The following is a 27218-nucleotide window of genomic DNA, read 5'->3' on the forward strand; positions in this document are numbered from 1 at the left end:
GGCACCTCCATCCAGGTGCTGGTAGACAGGATCACAGGGACAGCCCCGCTCTGGGCATTGGGCACCTCCATGGTTTGGGGAGGGCAGGGCTCTGGGGAGCTGGACATCAACTTGGGTGCAGGTGGGTGAGGTAGGGCTGGCATGGGGTCCTGGCTGGGACACTGGAAGGGCACTGACACTCATGTTACTGCTCAGTTGGCTCTATTTGTACCAGCTGGCATATTTTACTTCCATTTTGCCATTTTTGTGCAACATTAAAGGCTTGGTTTAATTTTTCCTTTGCTTTCTCTCTGAAGAACATAAGTCATACAGAGGGATAATTTTAAGAAAAAAAAGCCAAAAAAACAGAAGCTGATTTTGTCTGAGAAAAACTATATGAAGATTTGGGTAATTAAATTGGTAGTAGTTAGAATCATAGTTTAATTACAAGTGTAGTTGAAAATGTGTGTTCAGACCAATTCAAATCAGGGTATTTATGATGTTAGGAGACATCAAACCATCCTTCCTAAATCTTGCTTCTTTATTCTTCTATTGGAGATACATGTACATATATGAAAAGTTAAAAAATATGTTTGTGAAGATAATACCACAATTTAAATTGCAAGTTTACAGTTACACATTTCTGTAACTTTAAATGGACCTTTCATTCATAAAGGCAGCACTTGGAGTTAAATTATAAAGCAATATCAAGCAATAACAAAATTATTCAAACAAGTAAACTGGTGTATGATGGAATGTGTTGAAGCAAATATAAAACGCTTAAATTTAATTTAAGTAATAAAACTTTAAATAGAGGCAAAGCAATTACTTCTTGTGGCTTTATAAAGCTGCTGGCCCTTTGAGCTGGGCATCATCCCTTCATTATTTTTCATCTTAGACTTAGGCTCATTCCTAAAACCTCGAATTAGTTTTATGTATCTGATTGCTCTAAGGTTAATGGAACTATGACAGAGTTAAAAGTGGTGTAAAAGTATTAAATATTTGCATCAGTTTTATATTTCTTATGTCTTGCTCTGCCTTCATGGTTAGGAAGAACCTGTAATAGTCACTGTAGCTGAGAACATACTAAACACATAGATTTGAATATGTGCTGAAAGAGGCAACAAATAAGCAATTTAGCTGTCATTTTATCTGTCTGCAGGTGTCCTCAATCCTGACTTTTGGCTTCTGATTAAAGCCAATTGTCCATGCTTTTGCATTGTTTCTTCTTAACAGTCTTATGTGTAATTATTATTGATTTATTTTTTTTTTAATATTCCTGTGGTTTGGTTTATGTCTGTGGAAATTTCATGAAGGCTTGTACTTTTCAAGTAATAATTTGGAGCAGGGAAGTGAAAAGTTTTGGCAATTCATTATAAGGGACCATTCATTATAAGGGGTTCTATAGGACAGAGGGCATAAAAATCAATCCTCAAACCATTCTATATAAAATAGCAGAAATCTGTAAAGTGCAGTTTATTTATGTCATTTGGTAGGTGCTAGTTTCACATCGGAGACTTAGAAAATATAATTTTCTATAAATGTTTGGTGTGTATAGTTTGCCAGTGAACCCATCAGGTGCTGTGCTTAACTACTAATAATTTTCAAGTTTCCATGTGTGCTTTCATATATGTTAATATGTTGGTGGATATATGGAGGAGTTTGTGGGTGAGATAAAAAATAGTTCTTAATGGTTTTGAGCAGAGGGTTTGTTTTTTTTAAGTCTCTTTATGTTTTATTTATGGAATGGTTATTTGTCATACCCTTTGTCTCTAGTCACAGTGGAGGAGTTTAACATAATCTAAGACTTTTTCAAAACTCACAGGTATTTGAAAAAATAGATTACAGTGTGAGAGCATGTTTTACAAAGGTTGACTTACAGAAAATAAAAAATTAGAAGTAGAAATAGGAAACACCTGAAATATATTCGGAATATTAAAAAAAAAAAAAAAAAGAAGAAAATAAAAGGAAGATTTCTTTTTTCCCTGAAATTATTGTTTCTCAAATGTGACAATCTGAGATGGCTTACAGACAGCAGACTGTTAAGATGTGTCAGTATAATTCAATATTGTATGCATTTGCCATTTCTGAACTCATTGCTGAAAAGAATCATGCCAACAGTGACATAGTTTTAAAGCTCTCGCTCTTTGCTAGTAACGTCAGGATCTGTTGTATAATCAGCTAAGAAAGATACAAAAAATCTGAACTATGAAAAGATTGAAAACTAGGTTGGGCGGGTCTCTGAAAAACAGACTGTACAAAATATTGCATTTGGAAGGGGATGCAGCAGTGGCTGACTAGTAACACTTAAACATGTGTGTTTTTCACAGAATCATAGAAGAGTTTAAGTTGGAAGGGACATTTATAGGTCATCTTGTCCAGCCTTCATGCAATAAGCAGCAACACCTTCAACTAGGTCAAATTTCTCAGAGCCCTGGCCAACCTGACCTTGAATGGGGCAACCCATTCCAGTGTTTTACCACCCTCACCATAAGAACATTTCTTTCTTTATATCTAATGTAAATCAATCCTCCTGCAGTTTAAAACCATTACCCCTTGTCCTTTCCCCATAGGTCCTTCTAAATTGTTTGTCCTCATCTTTCTTAAACCAAGTTCTGGAAGGCTGCAAGAATGTCTCCCCCGAGCCTTCTGTTTCCCAGGCTGAACAATCCCAATTCTCTCACCTCTCCTAATAGGGCAGGTGCTCCAGCCCTCTGATCTTGACCTTGCTCTGAACCCACTCCAACAGATCCACATCCTTCTGATGTTCTGGGGACCCCAGAACTGGACACAGCACTGCAGGTGGGGTCTCACCAGAGCAGGACAGAGGGTCAGGATCCCCTCCCTCTCCCTGCTGCCCACGCTGCTCTGGATGCAGCCCAGGACATGTTTGGTTTCTGGGCTGGAAGTGCTCCTTGCCAGCTCACGCCCAGCCTCTTACCCCCAGCACACCCAAGTAGTCAGGCCTGCTCTTAATCCATTCATCCCCAGCTTGTATGGAAGAAAGAGTGTGCATATAAGGAGTTGTTAAAGAGGAGATTATATCATTTTTGTGTGAGGGCAGAATAGGATGGATTTCTGGGGAAAAAATGGTACTCAGGAAGTATATGAAGTGAATGATTTCAAGGAGGATGGAGAGAAAAAGTTCTTTCTAGGGAAGAAAAAGGAAACCTTCCAATTCTAAAGAGTTTAGTGAATAATAAATTGGAAAGGATAAGAAGGAAGAAAGAAATACTTGATTGAAGTAGAAGCTGTAAGGACTCCAAAAAGCAGAATGCAGTTTAGCTGGTGTTCTAAAGCTAACATCTGTCAAAGATTAACAGGCAGCATTACATGAAATCATAATTATCCTCTACACTTAGAAATTCCTATGGCACTATGCAATCAATGCAGATATTTTCAGGGAAAATCATGTGCAGGAAAATATATTGCTAATTATGTAAAAACTTGAGGCTAAGAGAGAGGAACCATGTTTTATACAGTAAGTTTTGATTTGAAACACAGAGCAGATAATAGTTCTGGACTAAAACTCAGGGCTCAGGTCAAGAGGTTAGTGACACATAGTTGGATGGAGATGTAAATCCCAGGGAGAATATGAGAAAGTGCTGTGTAGCAATGATTCTGGGGTAGGAGTAACGAGGACAATTAAATGCATTGAGAAAGAGAAAAAATAAACAAGACAGAGAAAATGAGAAAAATTTAAAGGTGATACACAAGTTGTGGTTCTAGAAGCTGAGGAGAATAAAATCTGATTAAGAAATAATCACTTAGCACAAAAACACACATTCAAATATGTGTGCATGTATGTTTACCCTTGTGCATGAGGAAGAGGTGGGTGAAAAGAAGCCTGTAAGAATATCATAGGTTTCATTATATGAGAAGAAATACTAAAATTTAGTAACAGACAATTCATTAATAGGCAATTCTTACTATATGCTTAAACCTGGGCCAACTTCAAACCTTGTCTTACTTTTGTAAGGGTTTGCTGATGAAGTTATGGAGATGGTGCATTCTTTGCCTATTCCCCCTCAGATTGAAAATAAAACATTTACCAGTAAGAAGGCTGACTTGAGTAAAATTTAAATCAGCTCCCTAAGAGGAAAAAATTTTGTGAATACAAGACTTGTACTAATGTAATTGTGTCTATTTTGTGCCTTTTTAGTTATGTTGCTTTCAAGTGTAGTCTTTTCCTTCTTCATCCCTAAGACAGCTACACCAATAGAAAGTGTGAGTGTAGGCCGTGTCTCACTGGCCTTGAGTAAAACCATGGTGCTGGTGGAGACTTTCTGATAGTTATGTCCAAATTACTTTGTATTCTTTTAATGGCAGTCATTAAGAATAAAAGGTAACTATTTGTAGTAGCATCAACAGAAAACCAGGTTGGAAAGACCATGGTTCCTCCCATTTTCTGAGGGGAACTGTTGCTCTTAATTAATTTTAAGAAATTTTCTCTGCTCACAAAGAGATGCTTCAATTTGTGGTAAAAAGAGTAAAGCCCAGATAGCTTTAACAGTCTGCACTTTCATCCCTTGTCAGGAATTAGTCAAGTAGTGTACACAAGTCATTCACAAAAGTAGTGTACAGCAGTCTTGGATTTCATCACCAGGAGGGTATCCACAGTTTGAACAGGTCACTAAAGTGCATGGCAGCTAGCAAGACATATTCTTTCTTACTGGCTGGTACAGATGTGAAAGTTTGTAGTGACTGAAAATTAATCTCATTACAAAATTCTGGTAAATCACTCTCTGCCTGAATTCTTGGTTTGTGAGTTACCACCAGTGGGTAACAGCCGTATATATGTGAAATGGGTTATATTTGTAACAGCCAAAATTAAAGCGATCTGTGGGCCTATTAAATCCTTCAGGGAATCAGGAAAAGCATGTATTATTCTTAGAAATGAGTCCAAACCTGTTGTGTGAACCAGGATTCAGCTCTGGGCAGCTCCAACGTTTTGATGTGAGATCCTCTTTTAACAGGCTTTTTGGCTTATACTAAGGGTTGGCAGTATCTGGCAGACAATACTGCCCTTTTCATCTTGCTTTTGTTTGTAGTCCTTTGGGGCAAGGGCTAAAATATTCGGAATATAACCTTTCTAAGTGTTCTTGGTAGCATGCTCAGAAATGTGGAAGGATTATAGATAGATGGTTTTCAGCATTCTGGTGCCTGCAGAGCCTTGGCTAATCTTTGTAATCTTCTTTATCTAAGGTAATCTGTATATTCTATCATCTCTGCATCTACGTGTTTTATGCTGAAACTGCACTGATATGAAGCTCTAAAACACTTATTTTTGTTTCTTTCCAACAGCTGGCTGTCCAGATTCCTTGATTAAAGAACTTCATCACTTCAGGATTCTGGGAGAAGAACAGGTGAGTTAGCATCCCAAAGGCAGCGTCTTAATGTCATGAAAGATAGACGCTAATGAGACAGTTTCATCTCTCTCCAGGGAAACAGAGTGTATCTCATGACCCCCAAAGACCTGAAATGTGAGAAAAAAACCATGCAGGAGTTATATGTGAGAGCTGGGGTTTTTTTCATTCTATCCGTCAGCCTTGACAGGTTATTAATTGGTACATCTGCTACCTGCCACAGTTTTCAGGCTTTTGAATACAGCAGTAAACAGACTCTCTAAAGCAGCAGACAGACAAACATTCTGACTATGGGATTGGTACTTACAGCTGCTCATGATATTATCCATCCCTTTGTGTGTCCTTTTTTCTCTTTTAAAAGAGCATTTCTCATAATTATAGCTGTGCTTTGCACTCCAAATACTATTTCTGTAGAAGGACCTTAGGAAAGCATAAATGAAGTATGCTTTACAACACTCACAAGAAGACCAGTTATTATTTTGTCAATAATGAAATTAACATGCAGAGGTATTGAGAAATGGCCTTAAATTTTGAGAGACAAGTTAAATTTTCAAACCCTCAGTGTTTCTGGAATTCAAGCTGTCTTTTTCTCTGAAGTATTCCTCCTAAGGTAGTGGTTACAAAGCCTGCCTGCATGACACAGAGCTGCAGGTGTTAGGGACCAAGGGGCTGAAAGCCCAGCATTAGTGTCTTGTTGAATCTGGCACCAAGGGACTTGCACAAGGTTGCAAGAGGGCTGTGAGAGAGGTAGGAGCAAGTCCTGAGATTTTAATTCAAAGTCTCGTTTCATCATTTTAGATCAGATTGTATCATTAAGAACACTATGTTGCTTCTCCTTTCCCTGTCACTCTTCCTTTTTTTATTACACTTATGGCTGCTGTTACAATTCCTAGACTTCTAATTTTTGTCCACCAGCCCCCCACTTCAGTTATTATAGAGAGTCACAAGTCTGAGGGACTCAGCTTTTCCTTAGCAAGAGATACTGGAAGCAGGAATCTGGTGAGACTGAGGATTTAGAAGAGGAAATGGAAGAAGTTATGACCAGGACTGATGGGGTCAAGAGACTGATTAGAGCTACCTGACAAATGGAGGGAAGAGTGAGATGAAGCTTGGCTAGCATGGCGAGATGGGGTTGATTCATGGGAGGGGTTGGGAGTAGAAACCAGAATGATAAGGGTCTGACAAGGAGCATGGGCCTAGGGCTGGAAGGGAATGACCAAACACAGAAGCTTGCTGAAGAGACTGGTAAATAAAGGAAAATCTGCACTTAAGCTGCTTAAAGAGGTGAAACTAATCAGTCTAGGAAGAGCGGGACAAAAGGAGAAATTTGAAGGAAAAGGAATAGCTAAACCAAAAGGCTGCAAGTATGAGAGAGAGGACTGAATGAGACAGACTTCACAGCTCCCCTGGAAAAGCCCTAGACTGGAGCTGTGTACCTCAGCCTGACTAATGATCACAGACAGAGAAGTATTTAACTGATGGACTTCAATCAAATAGTGAACATTGTCATGAGGCTTGAGTTATTCCATTAGCCCATACAAGTATAAGGATTGTTGCAAATATATTCTGTCCCTACAAAAGCATTGTTGTCATAAGTCTACTGAGGACCACAGTAGCTTTTGTTTGAAGTTAGCTCACACTTTGATATTCAGGAAATATATTGGTGCAAAATCAAGACAAAAAAAAAATTAAATACCTCTGAATGAAGAAAGTCAGACAAAATCCTTAATCATGGGACTATCTATTTATTTCATACATTTATTGAGTTAGATATTTGCTTTCTAAAAATATCTAAAATGTTTCTTTTTCTGTTATGCTGCCTACTAGCTGGAAAAAATTCATAATTAATTATAACACTGTTTTATTCAGACTCTTTACAATTTCAGTATTATAAACCATCATATATTTTCTTCCAGTCCAAGCAATAGCCAAAGAAAAATAGGGACATGTTCCTGCTTCATATCCAATCTTGATTTATTTTTAAAGTGCTTATGTATTTAAGGCCAGATTATAAAAGCAGAATGGACTATTGTGATAATCTGTTCTGATCTACTTTAGAATACACATTACATGACTTTTTTGGATTAATTCTTGTTTAAACTGCAGTATATTGCCCAGAAAAGCATCTATTCTTTGTTTACAAATCACTTGCAGACTTTAGATCCTATTATACCTCTCAGTAGTGAAAGACAAAGTATTTCTAGTGTCTTTCCTTTCCGCCACTCCACCTGCACCATCATATTTCTTGTGTTGCATATCTCCCATTCCTCAGAGTTCAAGCAAAAAAAACCCTGTTGTCCCACTTTTGTTCACTGAGCATTTGTACTCTATAAATAAAAATATAAATAAACTGACTATATAAATGGTCATATAAATGTAAATACTTCCCATATGTAAGTACATAACATAAAATAACATTTGTTGATGTTGTTAGGAAAGAAAGGTTTTGAGTGGCTTTCAGGATCAAACCTCAGGAAAACATGTGTCTGCTTGTCTGTCTGAAATATATTTATTTAAATATAAGCAGTTATGAAAACCTAATGCTGAGAAATAGAAGTTTGAAGACTTGATGATTAATATTTTCTTGAAGGGGCGGTATAATAATAAGACTCTTGTTTAAATAATCAAACTTCTTAGTAGTCTTCTGGACATGTAAAATTTCCATCTCTTCTATTCTGTTGAGAACATACATTATGGGAAATTTATTCTAGATGGAAAGTCTATCTTTTAAGGTTTAGCCACTGCCAATAAGATAGTTTTTAAAGAGGGTATCAGTTTTGGACTTTATGGAAAGGCACAGTCATAGTCTGCATGGTGAAATAGAAGAGTGCAAGCTTCCCTGGTCCATGATATGCACTGTGGATACCTAACTCACCACATAAAACCAGATTCCAGGGCAATTGGCTAAAAATGCAACACAAGTACACTCAGCAACAGATTGCTGCCCCACTTGATACTGTTTGAGATGCTGTCAGAGAGTCTGGCCCAGGAATAGTCTCCAGAAGCAGCTTTTTCTAGTTTCTTTTGGACCTCCTTGTCACAGACTCTCCCAGCCCGCAAAGGTCTTTACAAGACAGTGTTCTGCACATGGAGTCCCACCTAGGAAGGGTAAAGCCTGAAGCTTTTTAATTGCCCAGAGCTCTGCTGAGCTTTCTCTTGCAATTTGCTCTCACTTTTCTTAACCCATTTCCCCTAGCTTAATGGGCACAGCCCAATCTGCTGGCTAGCTCCTCCATTTCTTAAGTATCTGAGATACAGTCAGGATTGGACTGAAAGATTTAGTAAATGGGGAACTATTGAAAAATAGCCCAATGTAAGAAAGTCCCCTGCAGTAGCCATTTGCCCTGTCAGGCTGGATGTTTCTACAAGTGGTGATAGTACAAGCTGCTTACAAATATATGCTAAAAATGCACCAAATATGGGCTGTGTTCAAATCCAGTGGCAGGCAGGTAATTCTACAAGCCAATGCCAGAGACAGCAGAGAAAACATGCCAAGCATAAACACCACAATATATCAGCAGAGCAAGATGACTCGCAGTGAACTGTTATGGAGTCTCCCTAATGACTCTGTGAGAAACTTCCCTCTTGTCCCCAAAGTGATAAAAAAATCTTGTTTAATTGTTTAAATGGAATATTGCGATTCATGAATAAAATAGCTGCTACATCTGAAGGCTGGAAGGGGAAACAACTAACATGAGAGCAAGCAATCTGCTGCTATACCTGAGTGCCCCCAACAGGTCACAGCACAGATGAAGCAGATGACTTGCTGGTGGCAGGAAAGGAAGCTGTGAAGTAATGTATAGCTGCGCTTCCCTGTTACATCATCTGCTCTGCCAACTTTGCAGAATGTATTGGCCAGTTCCTTGATATTTTGACAGGGGAACGATCAATTTTAACAGATCTCTCCCATCAGCTGCTACTGAAATTCATATCATTGCTCACTTTTTTTTAGAGCTGTTGTGAGCGTTTATATCCCTGGAATCTGAACAAGCCTGAGTGGGGACAGTTTTGTTTTGGGGGGGGTGGAGTGTTTGTGGAATTTTGGTTTGTTTTTTGGGGGCTTGGGGTATTTTTCCAACATTTCCTTGTCAATTAGGGAAAACCTATGCCAAGGAATACCCTAGAATACCGTATTTTGAAAATCTGCAGATGCACATCCCCATGATCTTCAAAGGGGGTGTGGGCTTGTGCTAGTTTTCACAGTGAGCTGTAACTTTAGGAGATACAGAAATCAAGTATGAAATGAACACATCGTGGTTAGACAACATTTAACATTAGTTGAGGTTTGGAAGGATTTTGTATACAGTGTGTGGGTGTGACAAGGTTGATTTTTTTTTTTTTTTATTGCAATACTTGCTAGAGGAATGTTTTTTTCAAATGCATGCTACTGAGTATTCATGTAAAGTCAGTCTTACAGTAAATTATATATATTTACCCATTCAGGCAAAAGTAATTTCATATGTCAATTCTAATTAATCAGCTGAGTTTAGTACAGGAAACTGTCAAATATGATCAACAAAGTGCTTCTGAAGTATTTCTGGGTTAAGATTTTTTGATAACTACACTTGGAAAAAATATAAGCTATATCTCAGTAATTCTAATCAGTTAAAGAACAAAATAAATTTTCATTGGATGATTTCTCCAGTTCATAATTACTAAGCTAAAGCTATTTTGTTATTATTCCAAAACCTTTATCGTTACAAGTGTAGTTACTTACACCTCTGCTGCTTCCCACCCAGTCCCCTGGCTTCAGCTGCTATCCACTGTAAGTGATACCTATAGACATCTCTCATTTTTCCATAATAGCTCTTTTCTCTCCACCTCATTTGGCTTTGTCACCACAGTCCCATCACTTGCTCTCTAAGACTGACCTACTGCATTTAACTCTTGATCCTCTTTACATCACCTTTTTTTAACAGCTGCAACTTCAAAACAAACTTTATAGTCTTACAACTTCATATGACTAGTGACATGCCTCTCTTTCCTATGCTATACCTTTTCCTATGCTATACCTCTTTCTTTTTCTCTGTTCTATACCTGCCTGGAATGTCTCCTAACCCCCTTCTGCCCTCACTCAGAGGTAATTGGGATTCATATGAATTCCTCAGTTTTGTCGCCTCTGGATTATCATAACATTAGCCTTTTATGTTCTTGTCATAAGCAGGATATCTCTACATTCTTACACTTTTTGAACTTATTGTACAGTAGGCAAGTAAAAGTCATTTATTTTTGGTTCAACAGCTGAAATAAAGAATGAACGGAAAGAAAGTAGAAGGTGCTTAGTCAAAACTAATTTAAAGAAATTTTTTTTTCTGTCAAAACCAAAAAAAAAGTGTCATTTTATATAGAATTCAAATTTCTCATCCACCCAGCTTTTATTTAATTCAGAGGGAAGGTTTGAACCCCAGTGTTCAGGATCTCAGGTGCATGTGGAAGTTAGGATTTCTTCCATCCTTTGGATATCTTTGATCTTCTTTCAGGGAATAGACATGCATACACTCTTGTGACCTGAGAACTGGGAGCCATTATCTGCTGCACCAAAACTCAGTTCCACAGTTTGCAGCAGCATCAGCTGAACAGACTTCTTTGCATCAATTACAGCCTTGATGGCTGTTACTTGTAGCGGGAAGAGGAATGTGCATTTGAGCTTCACAAGGGTCAGAAGAAACTGAATATTTATCTCTAGCATTCAGTCTATTCAGACTGATCCCCCAAATACCTGCTGGAAGATCACAGACTTCCAGCAGTTTTTAAATACAGTGCTAACCTGTACACTGTACTCAGTCTCCTTTTTTCTTCGCATCATATTGCCCCTCATATATTCGGTATATTCGGTTTGACTTCCGATACAACCTGCTCCAGTATCCTCAGTTCTGTGTTTTCCATTTACATATTCATCACCTTGTGCTTGATTTCATATCATTCTGCTAACTGCAATCTTTCTTTTTTATCCCTGTCTCTACTCCACTTTAATTTTGTCTGAATTCTGGTGCACTGGTCCAGTTAGAGATTTCTTACCTAAATATTTTCTTAAAAAATGCCTTACCCAATTTCCATAACTCTCCAGTCAGGCAAATTCCAGCCCTCTAGAGGTGGTTGTCTTTCTTGTCTCCTTGGGTGTTCCTGTGGTAGCAAGGAACTGATGCTCTGAACTTGCTCTTCCAATCTGACCAGGGGCAGAGAAACCCAAAAACTCAGGAAAAATAAATTAGGGCTGCTCCATGGAGAGCCATGTCAGTCCATCACTTTTTAACCTGTATTTTAGATGACACATTTTTAAGTATTTTTACTAGTCCAAGGAGTACTGGTTTCATACTGTAAGTTGCCTAATTACATTATGGAACTGATTCTTGAGTTTTTGTATGTGCATAATACATATAAATAAAGTGCTTAGTCTACATTATGGACCAATAGCCTCCACAATCTAATTTTGAAACACACAGATGGTTATTTGATTTATAGGAGCAGTAAAAACAATCTGACTCCAGAAAGTAGATTTGCTTTCCTCTGAGACTCTTACATGCAGTTAAAGAAACGAGTAATTTAATTATGTTTCAGAGATTTGGGCTTTACATCTACTGTTATACTTTTGTCCAAAGTTGTCTGCAAGGCTGCTACTGAGCAGATGCTTTTAGATGTGGGGGAGGAAAAAAAAGGAAAATAAAGAAAACAACACTCAAAGTGCAAAAGCAAAATTAAAATGGCTCAAGGTATATGTGCTGTGGCAGGGGGATTCAAATAAATGACCTTTAAGACTCCTTCCAACCCAAACCATTCTATAAGTCTATGATATTAAATCATAATTTGTAAATTAATTGACATGGCCAGGAATCACTGTGTTTATGAAGTGTGTTTTGCAGGAGTTTTGTGCATCCAGGAGCATTTCAGTTTTGTTTTGGTATCTGAATCTCAATGTAACTGAAAAGACTGCAATCTGGAGTTTATGTGTTATTCCTGTGTTAGCCCAGAGATTTCATTTATATTACCCTTGATTTACTGCATCAAATGATTGAATTTCCAGTGCTTGAAAACACAGTATCATTCCAAGAGTCAAAGGAAACCATCCCAACCCAGATGGCAGAGAGCAAGGAATAAATGGTTGCAATTATCCAACCTCCGTATCTATGTCATACTGTTATTTATAATCTAAAGGCCCTGACAAGTCTTTACAAACAAAGGTTACACAAAAGAACTTCATTCTGTGGTTGAAATACCATAATAAGTATTATAAGTACAGCTTTTTCTATTCCAAATTGTATTCCCTGAAAAGTATAGATTTGGGTTGACTGGGACAATTCATAATTTGAGGGGAAGCTTCATAAAGGGATGAAGTTTTCAGAGAACAGAATGCTTTACAGCTACCTTGTTCATATACCTTTAGCTATCTTAGCACCAATGTTTTAAAGCAAATTGTATTTATGAATCTTTGGGGTTTTTTTTCCCAAATAGGCATTGAAATATACAGTTCTGTGGGAATCCAGCAGCTATTTACTGACCTGTATTTCTGAGGACCTTGTTACAGAAGCACACAGATGCCTGACTTGCTTTGCCTGGAAGCTGCTTTCTAGCAGCAGTAGATGGCTGGTGATTTCTGTGTAATTTTGTGCCACTCATTACCATAGTATTTGACATCCTCATGACTATTAATGGATTTTTCCTCTTAACATTACATTGAAATCAGCAAGTATCATTCTTCCTCTTTACAAACGGGGAACTGATGAGAAGCATAGATTAAATGACTTACATGAAAGCCACAGGAAGGCTGTGCTGCTGCCAGGAATGAAATCAGGTGCCATGAATGCCAGTTCCATCAAGTTTCCCATACATTATACTTTGTGAGAGGCTTTTCCTAAAAATAATTGGAGTTACTTTCCTCCTTGTAGCATGCAGAACAGTTTTACACATGAGGAGTGCATCTCTAAATAGGAGGCACACTGATAAAAATTGAGTAATCTATACTGTGAAATACTTTGAATGGACAGAAGAGCTAGATACATCTTTCAATGACAGGTCCTTACGTGTTAGATATCCAGCATCAGTTTTCTCAGCTTCAACCATAGCACTTCCATAGGACAACTGATCTTACCTATCTTAGACATCATATCTAACTCAGGCTAAATGCCCTTGTTGGGATCTTATTTCTTCTCACTCACTTGGGGCCTTGTTTAGGCTAGATGTTTCATTTTAGATGAGCTAAAATTCTGGGAGTGCTTCACAGTCTAAGCTATTTAGATACCTAAACCTTGGTTTTAAAAATAGCTTAGAACAGGTGAGTTAGGATCAGAATTATTGGAACTAAAGCAGCTATTGTAAGAGTCACTTAATTTCAGATACCATTATCTAGTGAGTTGCCTAATCTCTCATTTTTTTAAATAAACAGGGCACTTGAGGGCTCAGTTCTTATTCAGATGTACAAATGTAAGGAGTAAAGATGGATTGCATCCCATCTCTCCTGTTAATTATAAAAGAAGTCTACACAACCCGTGCAGCTACAGGCATCATCACTGTGGAAATTCAAACTAAATTAAATGAATTCTCTGTTAGGTCTCCAGTTAAGAGGCGAAGAAAACCAGTGGGTGTTGTGTGCTGTAATATCCTTAAATATCTCATCCAGACATGTGATCAAAAGCACATCATGGGCTTCAAAGACATTTAAGTGCTCTTGAAAATTTTCTTGCTTAGTGCATGTTGGTTACATGAGTCCAGTATGATATGCATAGCTGTGGTGTACAGGAAAAAAATGTCTCTAATAGATATGGTCTGTCACTGTATGCAAATAGCTAATTAATAATTCATGATAAGTGTTTTGGTCCTTTAAGATTTTATAAATGCTACCTTAATATAAAGTGAGTCATTTTGTTTCAGGCCACTGAATAAAGGGCATAAGTCCACATATGTTTTGTAGATTGTGTTATGGCAGCAAACATGCATATCTTCTGCTACTTTGTGTTTCAGTTGGTTTCTGGGTTTTAACTGAGCAGGACACAAGGAAAAAGAAATCAGAAAATGGCATAAATGTGTCTGGACTTTGAAGGTAGAAAACAGGCTGGTAACTAGATATCAAGATATGCAAATGAATTTAACAGGATCTTTCCTGGATCATTTTTTTGGCTGTTACACTGTGAAAATCACTGGTGAGGGTGCCATACTGACTTGGCATGTGCTGAGCTAGTATAAAATGTCAAATTTGTTGGACAGAAAATTACGTTCCTGTCCCCCTTGCCAGTAGGTAAACTGGACATTTACTTTCTATATCTTTCCCTAACAAGATAAAGTAAAAAAAAAAAAAAAGAAAAAAGAAAAAGAGATTAAATCAGAGGAATCTCTTCATGCCCTTTTAGGCTAATTTAATGGCTGGAAAGTATATTCTTTTTTTTCTGCTAAGAATTTTTTATGTAAATGCTGACAGAATCTCAGCTACAATGTCACTGGTGTTTGCCTTCATAATGAGAAGCTGTTAACAATCCCACATGCAGCACAAAGTTCCCTCTTAGCAGGGTAAGACAATCACCATCCTCACCTTCAGGTGCAGTCTGTGCCATGAGGAAAAATTAGGCTACTGGAGAGTTTTGAAGCTATGGTTAGCTATATTTCTATAAAGGTCAGCCAAATTATTCAGAGTATTCAACACGTATTTAGTGGAAGGATCACAAACTTTGCTGAAAATTAGGAGTGTCCAACATTAAAGATTTATGTCATTACTCTGGGTTCAAGCATAAAAACACAGGAAAACACCAGCTGACTTCCTGAGGCACTGCATTCAAGGAGACTTTGCAGACATGTCTTGCACATTTCTCAAAACACTATTAATTTCTAAATACAAGATTCTTAAGTCAGAATTTCTGGCTGTCATTCATACACTGAAAGGTATTTTGAAGTATTTTTCTCCTTTTAGATTTTGCTTATCTTTTCAGAGGTTTTTTGGATTTTTCATTAATTAATAAAGTTGGATACTTTAAGTTTGGTAGATTTTTTTTTCTGTTATGCTAACTTTTTTGTCTATATGTTATAGCATTTTAAGAAGCTAGTTTAACAAGACATGTTGTGACAGCATTTGCAGAAAACTCTTCTGAAATGTACGCTGAAGAGATGTAGTAGAACCTTCTTTGTAATTTTATTTGTTTGTTTGTTTGTTTGTTTGTGGTATGGAGTGTCGTCCTAAAGATTCCATTTTCCTTGAAAGATTTCTTTAGAGAGGGGCTTGGGTTGGAAAAAGAATTTTTTGTTTGTTATCCTCCCAAAAAAGGGAACAGGGATTTTCATGAGCCATTATGGGATAAAATCTTATGAAGCACTAAATACTGTTGTGAGTGCTGTAACATAAAGCTCTGTTTTGTTTCTTTAGCACACGATAAAGTCTGCTCACGGAGAAAATTCATATCTACTCCCTTCCTCTTTGGCCTTTTGGATTTGCCTGTTTTCTTTGGGGCTGTTAGAACCAAATGCTTTCATTTATTTCCCTCCACAATAGATCAGATTTATAGGTGAATCTGAAGCCTGGTTTACAGTGGTTATACAGCCACTGGTGTGGAACTGCACCAACACAGAACCCTAGAGTGGGTGTGATTTACATGTACACAGCATGATTTGTACTAGCTCAGCTTGTCTTTGGCTGAAAGCAGGGTAAATTAGACATGGGAAAGTTATTGCAGTGACATCAGTCATTTTAGAGTAGGCATTTTTTTCAGTGAGCATACACTGAGCATGTTACTTAATATCTCTGTGTGTCAGTGTCTCCATCATTAAAATTAAGGTGTTTCCATGACCTTTTAGACTATCAGGATGGAATTAGATGAAAAGTGAAAAAAACTTAAGAAAATTTCCTGGGAGCCACAGGAAAAAAATACACCTAGCATTGAAATGAATGCATATAAGAGAGCTATTCTGCTGATCAGTTTAATGATCAGTTTGCTTTTAAAATAGAGTTGCCTAGGCAAATTTTTACAGCCCTTGAGGTCTAAAATATTACACTACTTCTAGCTATAGATCCCTGAAGGGGGGTTTTTGTGTTCTCTTTGATCTTTACACAACATTTATCATTTCCCTGTTGGACTATTTTTATGATGTTTACAATAATTTTTTATAGTAATATAAATGTACTTGATGTTACTTACAGAAACAGTCTGCTGTTTTCTTGATTTTAATATCCCACACAGTCTTCTGGTGATGAAAATGGCTGTGAGGCAGAAAACGATGCTCATGATGTGACTTGGGGAAGAGCGACACCCCATTTAATAAGACTGCAAAGTTTTAAGCTTTTGACAAATAACCTGAATTTAGCATGTGGGGCATTAGGACAGTTGTCGGGATTATGAGGGATAGAGTCAAACTCAGACATCTGGGGCTTTTCTTTTGGTGTTCCTCGGAGTTTAACACCATTGTGTTCTGTTGTGTTGTAGTACAACCGCTACCAGCGCTATGGGGCCGAGGAATGTGTGCTGCAGATGGGAGGAGTGCTGTGTCCCACCCCCGGCTGTGGGGCAGGTCTGCTTCCTGAGCCAGGGCTGAGGAGAATCGTGTGTCAACCAGGCAACGGAATAGGCTGTGGGGTAAGAACCTGCATCTTCCTCCTAGTGGTGTGGGAAATAATTGATACTGTACAACGAACTCTAAGGCAAAGGGGGGAAATGTGGATGGCTTTTTCACCTTTTCCGTCAGTGACTCTGAATTGCCATTCACACCAGAGTGGGATAACACAGCTCAATAAACAATTTAAATACAGCACAATGGCTTAGGAATGGTGACTTCATCATGTAGCATGTGTCCACTCCATAATTCTTTGCTTTATTTGGTTTAAGAAGTTGCTGAGTAGTTACAGTAAGAAATTGAACTGTGCAAATGAAAATCCAAATGCACTCTGACTTTTTTCTCCTAGAACTCACCAAAAATGAACCGGATCTTGAGCAAACCATTCATTATCATATAATTTATTTTTTTTTTTACAGAAGAAGGAGAGGTAGAACAGCCTGTTTGTGACACTGTAGTGACATTGATTGTGCACGTTAAAATACATGATGAAAATAAATATAGAAATATTTTTGTTTACTCATAAAAATCATAAATCCCCTTTAAAGCAAGGGGAATGAACAATTAATGGTGGATTTATGGAAATCAAAATCAGATGAAACTTGAAAACACTTTTGCTGAGAGATCACATCATATGGACCATTGACATTTTCGGCAGTAGAAAAAGCAAGTACTTTACAAGAATCAAGCTTTGGGGGAAACAGATGTACACAGAGATAAATCTATACATAAAAGAACCTATTAAAGGTTCAGTCAAAGTGACTAACTGGTGTTTGCACTATGTGACTCTTTCCACAGTTGGCATTATGGCAGAATTCCATGGACACAATGAGAGAAGATAAAATATCTATATTTGTAAAATACTAGGATGCTCTTTCTGCTCTCTTTCTTGTGGAAAATGCACTTTTTATTGCAGTTTTGATGCTGCCCAAACTGATACCATGGAAGAATAATAGTTTGCTGAACTAAGAAGTCGCAGTAACTTGTCTTCTTTGAGTAGGTTAGCATCTGTCGACCTTGGTAAGACTTCCTATCTGTCCATGCAGTGGTGCATGTAAAACAGAGTACTGCCCAAATTCACTGGGCAGACATGGAGCTATAAAATAAAGCAGAATCTGGGAAAATAATAAGAAACACAACTGCATAAACAAAAGGGAATGCCTCTGGATTAACTATTAGGGATTGGTTAAAAAAGATAAAATCCCTTTATAGTTTTTATTTAGGTCTCTGCCTGGAAGTGGTGAAAATTGTAGTGTATTTTGCAGCTTCATTCATCATCATTCTGAATCTGCAAATGCCCTGTAAATAAAGTGCACGTAGCCTAAAGGATTGATATATTGCCTGGCTTAGCAAACTGTTCTGTTTCCTTCTAAGGACTCCGTGCTGTGCTCTGTGGTGATCAGATCTGCAGCCTTGAGTGTAAGCTCACCCTTTGTTTTGAATTATGTGACGTCTTGAACATTACAGGGTACAATTCACTGAGGCTGAAATGAGAAGCAGGAGGCTGGTATGGAAGCCAAATTTTGGTAACATTAAGGTCTTTCCTCAGAATCCATAAAGGAACAGAGTGAAAATATATGCCTTTTAATCTTTCCTTGCATCTTAAAAAATTGTAATCTCAAGGAGGATTTGCCAGAGTCTTCCCATGGTGAGTTCCTGAGGTGATGCCAGTGATAAAGCTGGCTGAAAGTAAAGATCCACCTGCAAGGACACCTAGACAGTTATAAAAGCTATTTATTTTTACTCTGTTTTATGAGGTCATTTTCAGTGTTTTCTATTCTTAAACTATGATGTGGTTTTTCCCAGTCACAACCTGGCCTTTTTCAGTTTGAAGGCCTTCCACAAATTTTTATGGAATCCAGGAAGATCTATTTCAGAGCTCAGCATTCCCTCATGAGTGTATGCATGATTTACAAGCTCAGAGAAAGGCCCAAGATAAAGAATTTCCCTATTATCAGTTTAAAAAAAGACTGCAAAAGGTGTCTTGCAATATTTAGCCGGTACATCTTAGATTAGAAATAAATTCCTTGCTGATGCTGGTAGGCAAAGAAATTAGGAAAGTAAAGTGAATCTAGAGACTCTTTATGAATCATTCATAAAGCTGTATGCATCATTCTTTCAGCTGTACTTCAGTTATGTAGTCTCTTTTTGAGTATTTGAACCTTTGTCTTTGGTTGAAGTTCATATTGATAACAGCAGAAGTTATGTCCAACATCAGAGGTCTATTATTCACACAGAAGTCCTTGCAGAGAAATAGTTGTCTATTGAACAGAACAAGTTGACTGTTCAGGTCTGAATTGGCATGTTAGGGTAGCTAACAGCTGTCAAGTAGCTAAGGATGTTGGTTTGCTGATGAGATGACTGAGGGGACAGAGGAAGGACAAGTGGTCAAGAGAAAGTCAAGGCAGCAAGAGAGAAAGGGGTTCAGCAGCCATTTTAGAAAAGTAAAGGAACCCAAAAGAGAATAAACTAGCCACCAGGGAATGAAGCAAAATAAATATTCCAATATTTAGAGAGCTAACTGTGGGAGGCAGTCCCAAACATGACTATGACCAAAACTGAAGGAATAGTGACAAATGAACAGACATCCAGGTTAGGATGCAGACATTTTGGATTCCTCAGTTTCTTACTCTGTTATGTGGAATGAGAAACTCTTTTCAACGAGAATCTCTTTTTGCAGAGGAGCTGCCATTGATATCACAGGTAAATGTGAATCTCCAGGAGAGTGTTTATAATTTGCTAAAAAGGACTTTGGTAAAATTAAAAGATGTATTTTGCTTTGTCTCGGGAAATTTGGAGACAGCAACATGCAGGGCCTAGAAACAGTCTGGTAAATGCCTATACAGAACTGTAGCAAAAAGATGAGGAAAGAGTTTTAAATGTAAGCATCTCCATATGTACCCTCTGCAGCCAGGCACTGCTATCTATTCAGGCTTTCAGGAGAAAAAAAAATACAAGACAAAAGGCTTATTTTGACTGAATAGGAGCATGCAGATATCCTTTTAATGATTATAGATACTCCTCACCTAAAGTCATGTTGTGGTACCACTGACTCTGACTCTACTGATGTCTAATATTTCTTATTTTTTATTATTAGCCATAAACTTATTAATTGATTTACTAAGATATTACCATTATACACCTATTCTACCTTCATTACTATGCATCAGACTTATGTTACTAACTTCTATTGCTCAGCTATAAAATCTTGACATGTTTAATACTAGAAAACAGCAACAAAACATTGTAGATAGTACATATTGTACCAGCTGGCCTAGGTACAGGAAAAGCTGTGGTAAACAAGGCATACAAAAGCTTTATGAATAAAACATTTTTGTCTTGTTTTATATTATACTGGCATATTATTTACTACACATTAAAGAAGCTTGGAGTTAAAAACAGGGTAGAATGGCTCTTCAAAAGGGACTATACAACTTGTTTGTTAAGAAGTGTGCCTTGGTTTCTACACATACAGCTCAGTTGCCTTGCAAAACCTTCCTTGTCAGTATCTTTCAGTGAGATTATAACTGACTGACTGATGTGGAGCTGCATCCCAGATTTTGCTCCACAATGGTATGTTGTGCAGCAACAAGAGTAAATGTTTTGCAGCATTCAATATCAGTTGACCTATCCCTTGAAATTGGGTGAGAAGGGAGATACAGAATTATGGAGAAAGAGCCTCTGCTGGTCTTTTCCCCTTGAGTTTGTTCATTCCTAACATAGCATATATAAGCATGAAAAATTATGTATTTTGACAGATTGGCTGTTGTTTGATAATCCCTGGCTAAGAGACCTGACTCTTGAAGATCCATTGAGGTCCTGAGACCACTCTAAACTATACTAAGGTCTGGGGTACAATTTGAAAGATCAGGAATTAGCTGTCCTAATTGATGATTTTATTGTTCTTCTTTGAGATCCCCTAATGTGAAAATCCAGTCTGCAAGTGGGTACTCAAATGTAGTGTATTAAATGTGCAGTGATAAAGTAAATTTCATAGTTTTTCAAAAGGAGCACAAAATTTGGGGTTATTTCATCTCTTTTATACCATATTTACTGTTCCATAAACATAGTGCATTGAAGAACATCAAGAGATGCGTTCTCATCATCATCACAGGTGAAATTTTATGGCTGCAGATTACAAGAGGTCCCTGGAAAAATCAATATGTATAAATACCGTGTCTTCCTTATAAATAGAATTCCTAGGCTGTTGTATTACATAAAACAAAATCCCTAAGGCAATTTCACTCTACCCAGCAATTTTTTCCCATTGATTTCTCCTTGCGTTCTTCTTCCATGGCTAAGGAAGCATATGTCAAAAGCAATTGCACCATATTTGTAGGATTAATAATTGTCTGCCTTTTCACTAAGCTTAACAGAATATAAGACACTTAAACAGTTACATGAGAAGTGCAATATATATTCCTGTTGTTTGCAAAGCTGGGGTTTTTTGTGATTCATCGTCATGTGTTCATGCATGTAGCAGACACATTTCATCCTCAGTAATGTCTTTGTTAAACCCAGTGGTAGGGATGTAGGCAAACCCCAAACAATCTTTTGTTTTGAGGAGACAAATCTGAATTATAAAAATTCCAAACAATGAGTTTTTATCCACTTAATTATGATAATTCAAATGATGATTCTGTTAGGTGTGTATGTTCTTCTAAGCTTCTGGGCAGGGTTGTTTAATTTAGGCTTTTATATGTCAGTTGAAGTGCTGTGTGGATGTCCCCATACTTCCTCTGGAATTCAAAACAGCTTGCAAATACTGTTTCATATATGTGAAAGCGCACAAGAGTTTCAGAAGTAAAAAGCAGTTTCAAAATCTGGAAGTTACAAGTGTTTTATTGTGAAGTTCAGCTTTAAAGCAATGCATTGTTATGATCTACATGGACTTTCTCTAATTCCTCCCCCTCTCGAGTCTGGTATTATCATGTTATGCCATATATAGTATCTGATCAAAATTTTTGAAAGACTGACTAACCTCAAAGACTTTATTTTCAAACAAAGATGTAGGTATAAATGTGTGGTTCAGGACATGTACTTTGTTTCTTTGTTAGTAGTACCAAGAGAATGTTCAATGTACATAAAGAGAAAACAGGCAACTTTTAAAATAATTTGACATATAAAGATAGTCAAGATGAGTAGTAGTAATTCAAGACAACCTTTGAATACTTGCACTGAAAAGAATCTTTTCAATTTTATAATCAGGTGAATAAAAGGTCATGGGTGAAGAAGGGCTGTGTGTAAAATTATCTGAATTATTCCCTTAGTTTTGAGATGGGAGTGGAAGTTGAAGCAGAAGCAGGAAATAGAGGGTCCACGGTTTTGAAAAACAGAGGAATAATTCAAAAAACAAAAGACCTTGAGACCTTTATGTCGTTTGCAAAACACGAAAATGGAAATAGGAGATTGCTGCTATCTAGTAGCCATCGCAAAATTGAAGGGTTATTCCTTGTTATTACATTTCAGGTATCTGTCCTTGTTCCGTGTGTCATTAAATTTTTGCTTTTAGGAGAATTCACCGGAAAGGTGTGACCATGGAAAACGTAATAGCTGAAGATATTGCTGCAATTAAGAAACCAACTCACAGCAGGAGTGTTTTATAATATTGTACAGGGTGTGTTTTCAAGGCGAATGAAAATGAGACAGACATTTTCTATTATTGCTAAATGTTGAGCTGCTAGCACTGTGCCACAAGCTCTAAGCAGTAATCATGTATTGCTTTCCTCTATTGAGTGGGCACTCTAGCCTTTAGAAAGTGGAATTCCATCTTGTTGACACATTATGCTTCAGTAGCTGAGCAAGTTGTTCAATTGCTAAAATATGACAGGCTGGCCAGAATTCTTTTGGGATTTTTGTGGTCTTTCTTTGGTACTGTTCTACATAGGTTAAAATTAACTGTAAAAGCATGGGGCTTTCTGAGATGTAGTAGAATGTAAATGTTCTAATAAAGAGTTTACCCCAGAACTGCACTGTGAAATTAATCAGCTATGTATTGCTGCCAAGGTGCATTATTTCCATTGCCCATGTCTTGCAGCGCAGGGCAGTTCATTGATCTGGTGACTGATGGGAAACTCAGCTGTTAGCAGTGACTGGATAAAGCAATCTGGAGAATGTTTCCATTTTTAACAATATGGATCACATTAGTTCACAGGACTAGAAAGAGAAAAACAAATACTTTTTATACAGAAAACAAATCAAGTACTTACACTTGTTTTAAAAGTAGAATAACTGTTTTTTCCTTTGCATCCCAAATCATGAAATACTAGCTAGAAAAATACGGTTAGAAAATATGCAAGTCTCTTCCATTCTATGTGAGCTAAAGCTGAAATTTCATTAGTTTTGTCTGCTAGATGTCCAGAATATTATGGGATATCATATATGTGATATATATTTTAATGATATATTTTATCACATATCATGTGATACAATTCTGTATCCCTTGATTTACGTAGGGTGTAGCTTTTACCTGACTTCTGCATCATGCAGACATCTGGAAAACGGCTTTGTACTTACACATTGCGAATTGAAAGTGCGGTGTCTTCAGCTGTTTTTGCTTGACTTATTATTCTGTGGCCTACCGGTAAAATTTAAAACCATTTTAAATCTGTCACATGTGTTCTAAGACTGGATCAAGGAAGCAGAGAAAAGAGGTAGTTGCACAAAAGAGGATGGAAGATGATGTTCTCTGTAATCTAGAGATATCACAGATATAAGAATAACACTGTATTTGAGTCAGGGAAATTGTATTAGAGAAAACTAGGATAAAATCAAGTTCTTGCTTTTAAAGGTCAAAACTGGGCGCACAGACCTAGGAACTAGAGAGGATAAAATTGATGTCTGTGAATGTAAACCAGCTCAGACTGGGATTTGTAACAATTGTTTTGCAGAAGATAAATGCTCCCAATTTAACCAATTTGTCTGAAATAGGAATGAGCTAAAGTTGCAAGCATTTCAGAACCATTTTAAATTGAGGGCTGAGATAAAATAGCAGTTGGGTTTAAAATCACATCAGTAGTTGATTTTAGGATTTATTAGCTAACTTTTAGTTCTTGTAAACTGTTAAATCAAACATTTCCCTGGAAGGATGCTAGGGATTTTCATATTAGAGATAGCAAACACTTGACTTTTTTACTTGTTCAGTATTTAGATTCCAGAGCCCAAGATACCTGGTCTTCCATTTTCTGCACCTGTGGAAAGAGAACAGAATTTTACAGTAGATGCAATGCAAAAATGTGCATAATTTAAAATTCACAGCTTACCCTGAATTTATTTTAGCACACAGATGTGGAAAAAGACTTCCAAAAAAAGTACCTCCTCTGGAGAGATTCCTGGGTTTAGTTACCCATTGAATGTATCATGCTGTCATGCTCAGGTCAGGATAAATTGATCACTGAATTTGAAGGAAGGTCAAAAAATTTCTCTCAGGGCTTATTGTCAGAGACTTTATATTCCATGCCAGAGTTTTTGGACAAGATAAATACCATCTTCAGGAATGTAGGGGGCATTTCTCACCTAGAAATTCCTTGTTACTTGAAGAGCCACAGGCTTTGATGACATCTTTGTCTATTTCGGACTATGCCTGTGGCACAGCACAGTTTAGTCTCTTGACGACTGAAGTGCTCTTGTCTAATTAAAGTAATTGGGCTCCATGTAGCAGTATCTGGGTGATGTTTAATGGCTTGTGATGCTCAGGAGATTATATTAGATGAACTCATAATTCTATCTAGTCTCAAGTATAATGGAAGTTTATGACTGGACAGAACTTGCAACTACTTTTTCCTTACTACTCCTCTTCAGTGAAGTGCCTAGAAATATGTGTGACAGTCAGGGGACAATGTATTATCATGTGACCCATCAGAAAAGACATGGAGTGCAAAAATCAGAAAGAGGGAAAAGTAAACTTTTCATGGGATTTGTCAGTTAATTCTGCATGTATGAAAAACAGAGCTCTGTATTCTGTCTTCATATTTCACTGACACACAGGATAAGATTATTCTCCCTTATTTGATAGAAAGAACCACTTTGCACATGATAGAAAAGTGTAGCCATTTTAAATCAACCTTCAGCTAATAGGATAAAAAGTCCTGGTTATTGCAGCCTGTCCCAGACCACGTGAGATGCCTGAGCTTTCTTGCTTATATAGCTCATATACTGGCTGCAGTTTCATAATCAGTAAGACAAATACAAATGAATTTGTAAATTATCAGAACTAGGTGTTAGTGGAAGATTTGATATGAATAAACAGATCTATCACTGAATCACTGGAGAGGGAACAATAATGCAATCAGGACAGGATGTGCTGCTTGAGAATGGCAGCTGCCAAGGGGAGGATTCTAATTGTTCAAGAGGCTTATTTGAGCAATCTTCTAAAAAATTTCTGTATTTGAACAGGAAAGAGAAACATGGGCTGAATGCAGGAAATCACTTATAAATGAAAAGGAAAATAAATAGGAATCAAATAAGCCTATTTATTGCCTTTCATATGAGGTTTCACATGAAGGCCTCCTGAGGCACTTTGGATTGTATTATTACATCATTGTAAAAAATCAGGAGGTGCCTAATCAATGAGAAATTATGGAGTAAAGAGCTATGACCAGAACAATAAGACTTTAGATTAAAATGAATCTATTGATGGGCATTTTTTAGCTTAGCCAGGATAAAAATTCAAAGTTTTGAATGCTAAAGAATTGTCCTCATTATGTGGCTGGTATAATTCTAGCCTGTAGCCCAACCCAGAAGTAAATCACAAGATTAATAAAGTGAGGAGCTCACATAGATTCCAAAAAAACATGTCTTTCTGCTGCCTTTGTGGCACTTGTAGTCTTCATATTGTTGGATGTCAGAGTAAAAAAATGCAATAGAGATTTGGGATTCAAGTCTATTCAGTGTAAGTACAAACATGAAAAACTGTAATTGGTGTCAGTTTGGAACTTACAAATAATGTCACATTTTTTTACTAAAAGGAGTACCCCAAATTAAAAATGTTTACAAGTTTTTGTATTTCTTTATTAGCTGATCAAAGAAATGTCCAAAGAGTGTCTTTCTCAACTTTATTTTGACTCCGCAAATACAAAAAATCTCTGTTGGTCAGCCACTCTCTTGGTTCATTTTTGCAAGACACCATTTTTCATGTGGAGAGCATAAAATGGTAGCTGATCGAGACTACAAAAGATTTTGTGATAAAAAAAAGGAATGTCAGAAAATGCAGAGTACAAGCACACCATAGGGAGGGTATTGTGCACTGGCATTTTCCTGAAGAATATTTCTTTTGTGATGACAAACAAGACGCTGTGTAATGCTTCCCAGTGCTCCTTGTGGGTTTACACAGGGTTTACTCACAGGGTTTCTCACTGGATCTTTAAGGAAAAGCTTTTTCAAACACATTTCAGTTACAATAGTATGTTGGTGGAATGAAGCAAAGCCACTCTTTGTCATTTCACCAGTACAAGAGAAATGTTTATTTTTCATTGCACATGTTGCATTACTTGTGTGTACTGTATAGAATCCAGATTGACTGGACACTGTAATGCATCTCTTTGGGTAATGTTCCACAAAGAGTAGGGTGAAATTGGCATTAAAAATATTGAAAGTATAGCTAAATGTAGTTCTCATACAAAAATTAATAGCTTTTTAAAATAAAATCATGTCCAATAGACTTATTCTAAGATCAATTCCCTCACCACTAGCATTTCAGTAAGGTATTTAATAATGATGTCACATGCAAAACTTTATTATTTCAAAACCACTTCAAAGAGATAGCAAAGCCACCATTCCACAATCAAAGCTCATTTTGAAGTGCTGAAACAAAGCTGATTTTCAATTATCAGAGTCAAAAAAAAAGCATCTGAAAACTATCTTAATTGCTGCAAAACTGCTGTCTTTTAAGTTGCATAACTCAAAACAAATAGATAACGCTTATGAAGTTTCAAACAAAAATTTCGTTCTAACAAAGCATAAAAAACACTCAGCCTGAAAGAGAATATCTGGGTAAAGTTATATGCTTCTAAAAATGAGTTTAGAATAGAAGTTGCATCTCAACTTTAACAATTATATTAAGGTCACTAAGCTATAAAAACGGGACTAAAGAAAATGTTGCAAAGTCAAGGGCAAACTATGAAAATAAAAGAAAATGAAAATATAATGATGAAATTAAAGACATCCCTTACACAGTAATAACATTCTGAATGAAAAGCAAGGACACAGATTTGGAGAACAGTGACCAACTGTAATTCAGTGGGAAATAATAGAAAACCAGAATGCAGTGTGTGCCCATAAAATCCTCATGAGATAGAGAAGTAAAAGTTCTGATAAGGATAATAAAATATGTCTTTGAATGGAGGCCTT

General features: G+C 37.1%; 1 protein-coding gene across 3 annotated transcripts in view; it reads left to right on the forward strand.

The window, feature by feature from the left end:
• Window positions 1-27218, forward strand: part of PRKN (parkin RBR E3 ubiquitin protein ligase) — a 682323-nt gene that overhangs the window by 556725 nt on the left and 98380 nt on the right. For all 3 annotated transcript variants that reach the window (XM_086877979.1, XM_086877978.1, XM_086877980.1), the window contains 2 exons: window positions 5284-5345; window positions 16745-16894. In XM_086877979.1, the coding sequence (XP_086734105.1) occupies window positions 5284-5345; window positions 16745-16894 (212 nt within the window). The remainder of the gene's footprint in view (window positions 1-5283; window positions 5346-16744; window positions 16895-27218) is intronic.

Source organism: Cyanistes caeruleus, chromosome 2 (genome assembly GCF_971803275.1).
Source record: "Cyanistes caeruleus chromosome 2, bCyaCae1.hap1.1, whole genome shotgun sequence".
Lineage (NCBI taxonomy): Eukaryota > Metazoa > Chordata > Aves > Passeriformes > Paridae > Cyanistes > Cyanistes caeruleus.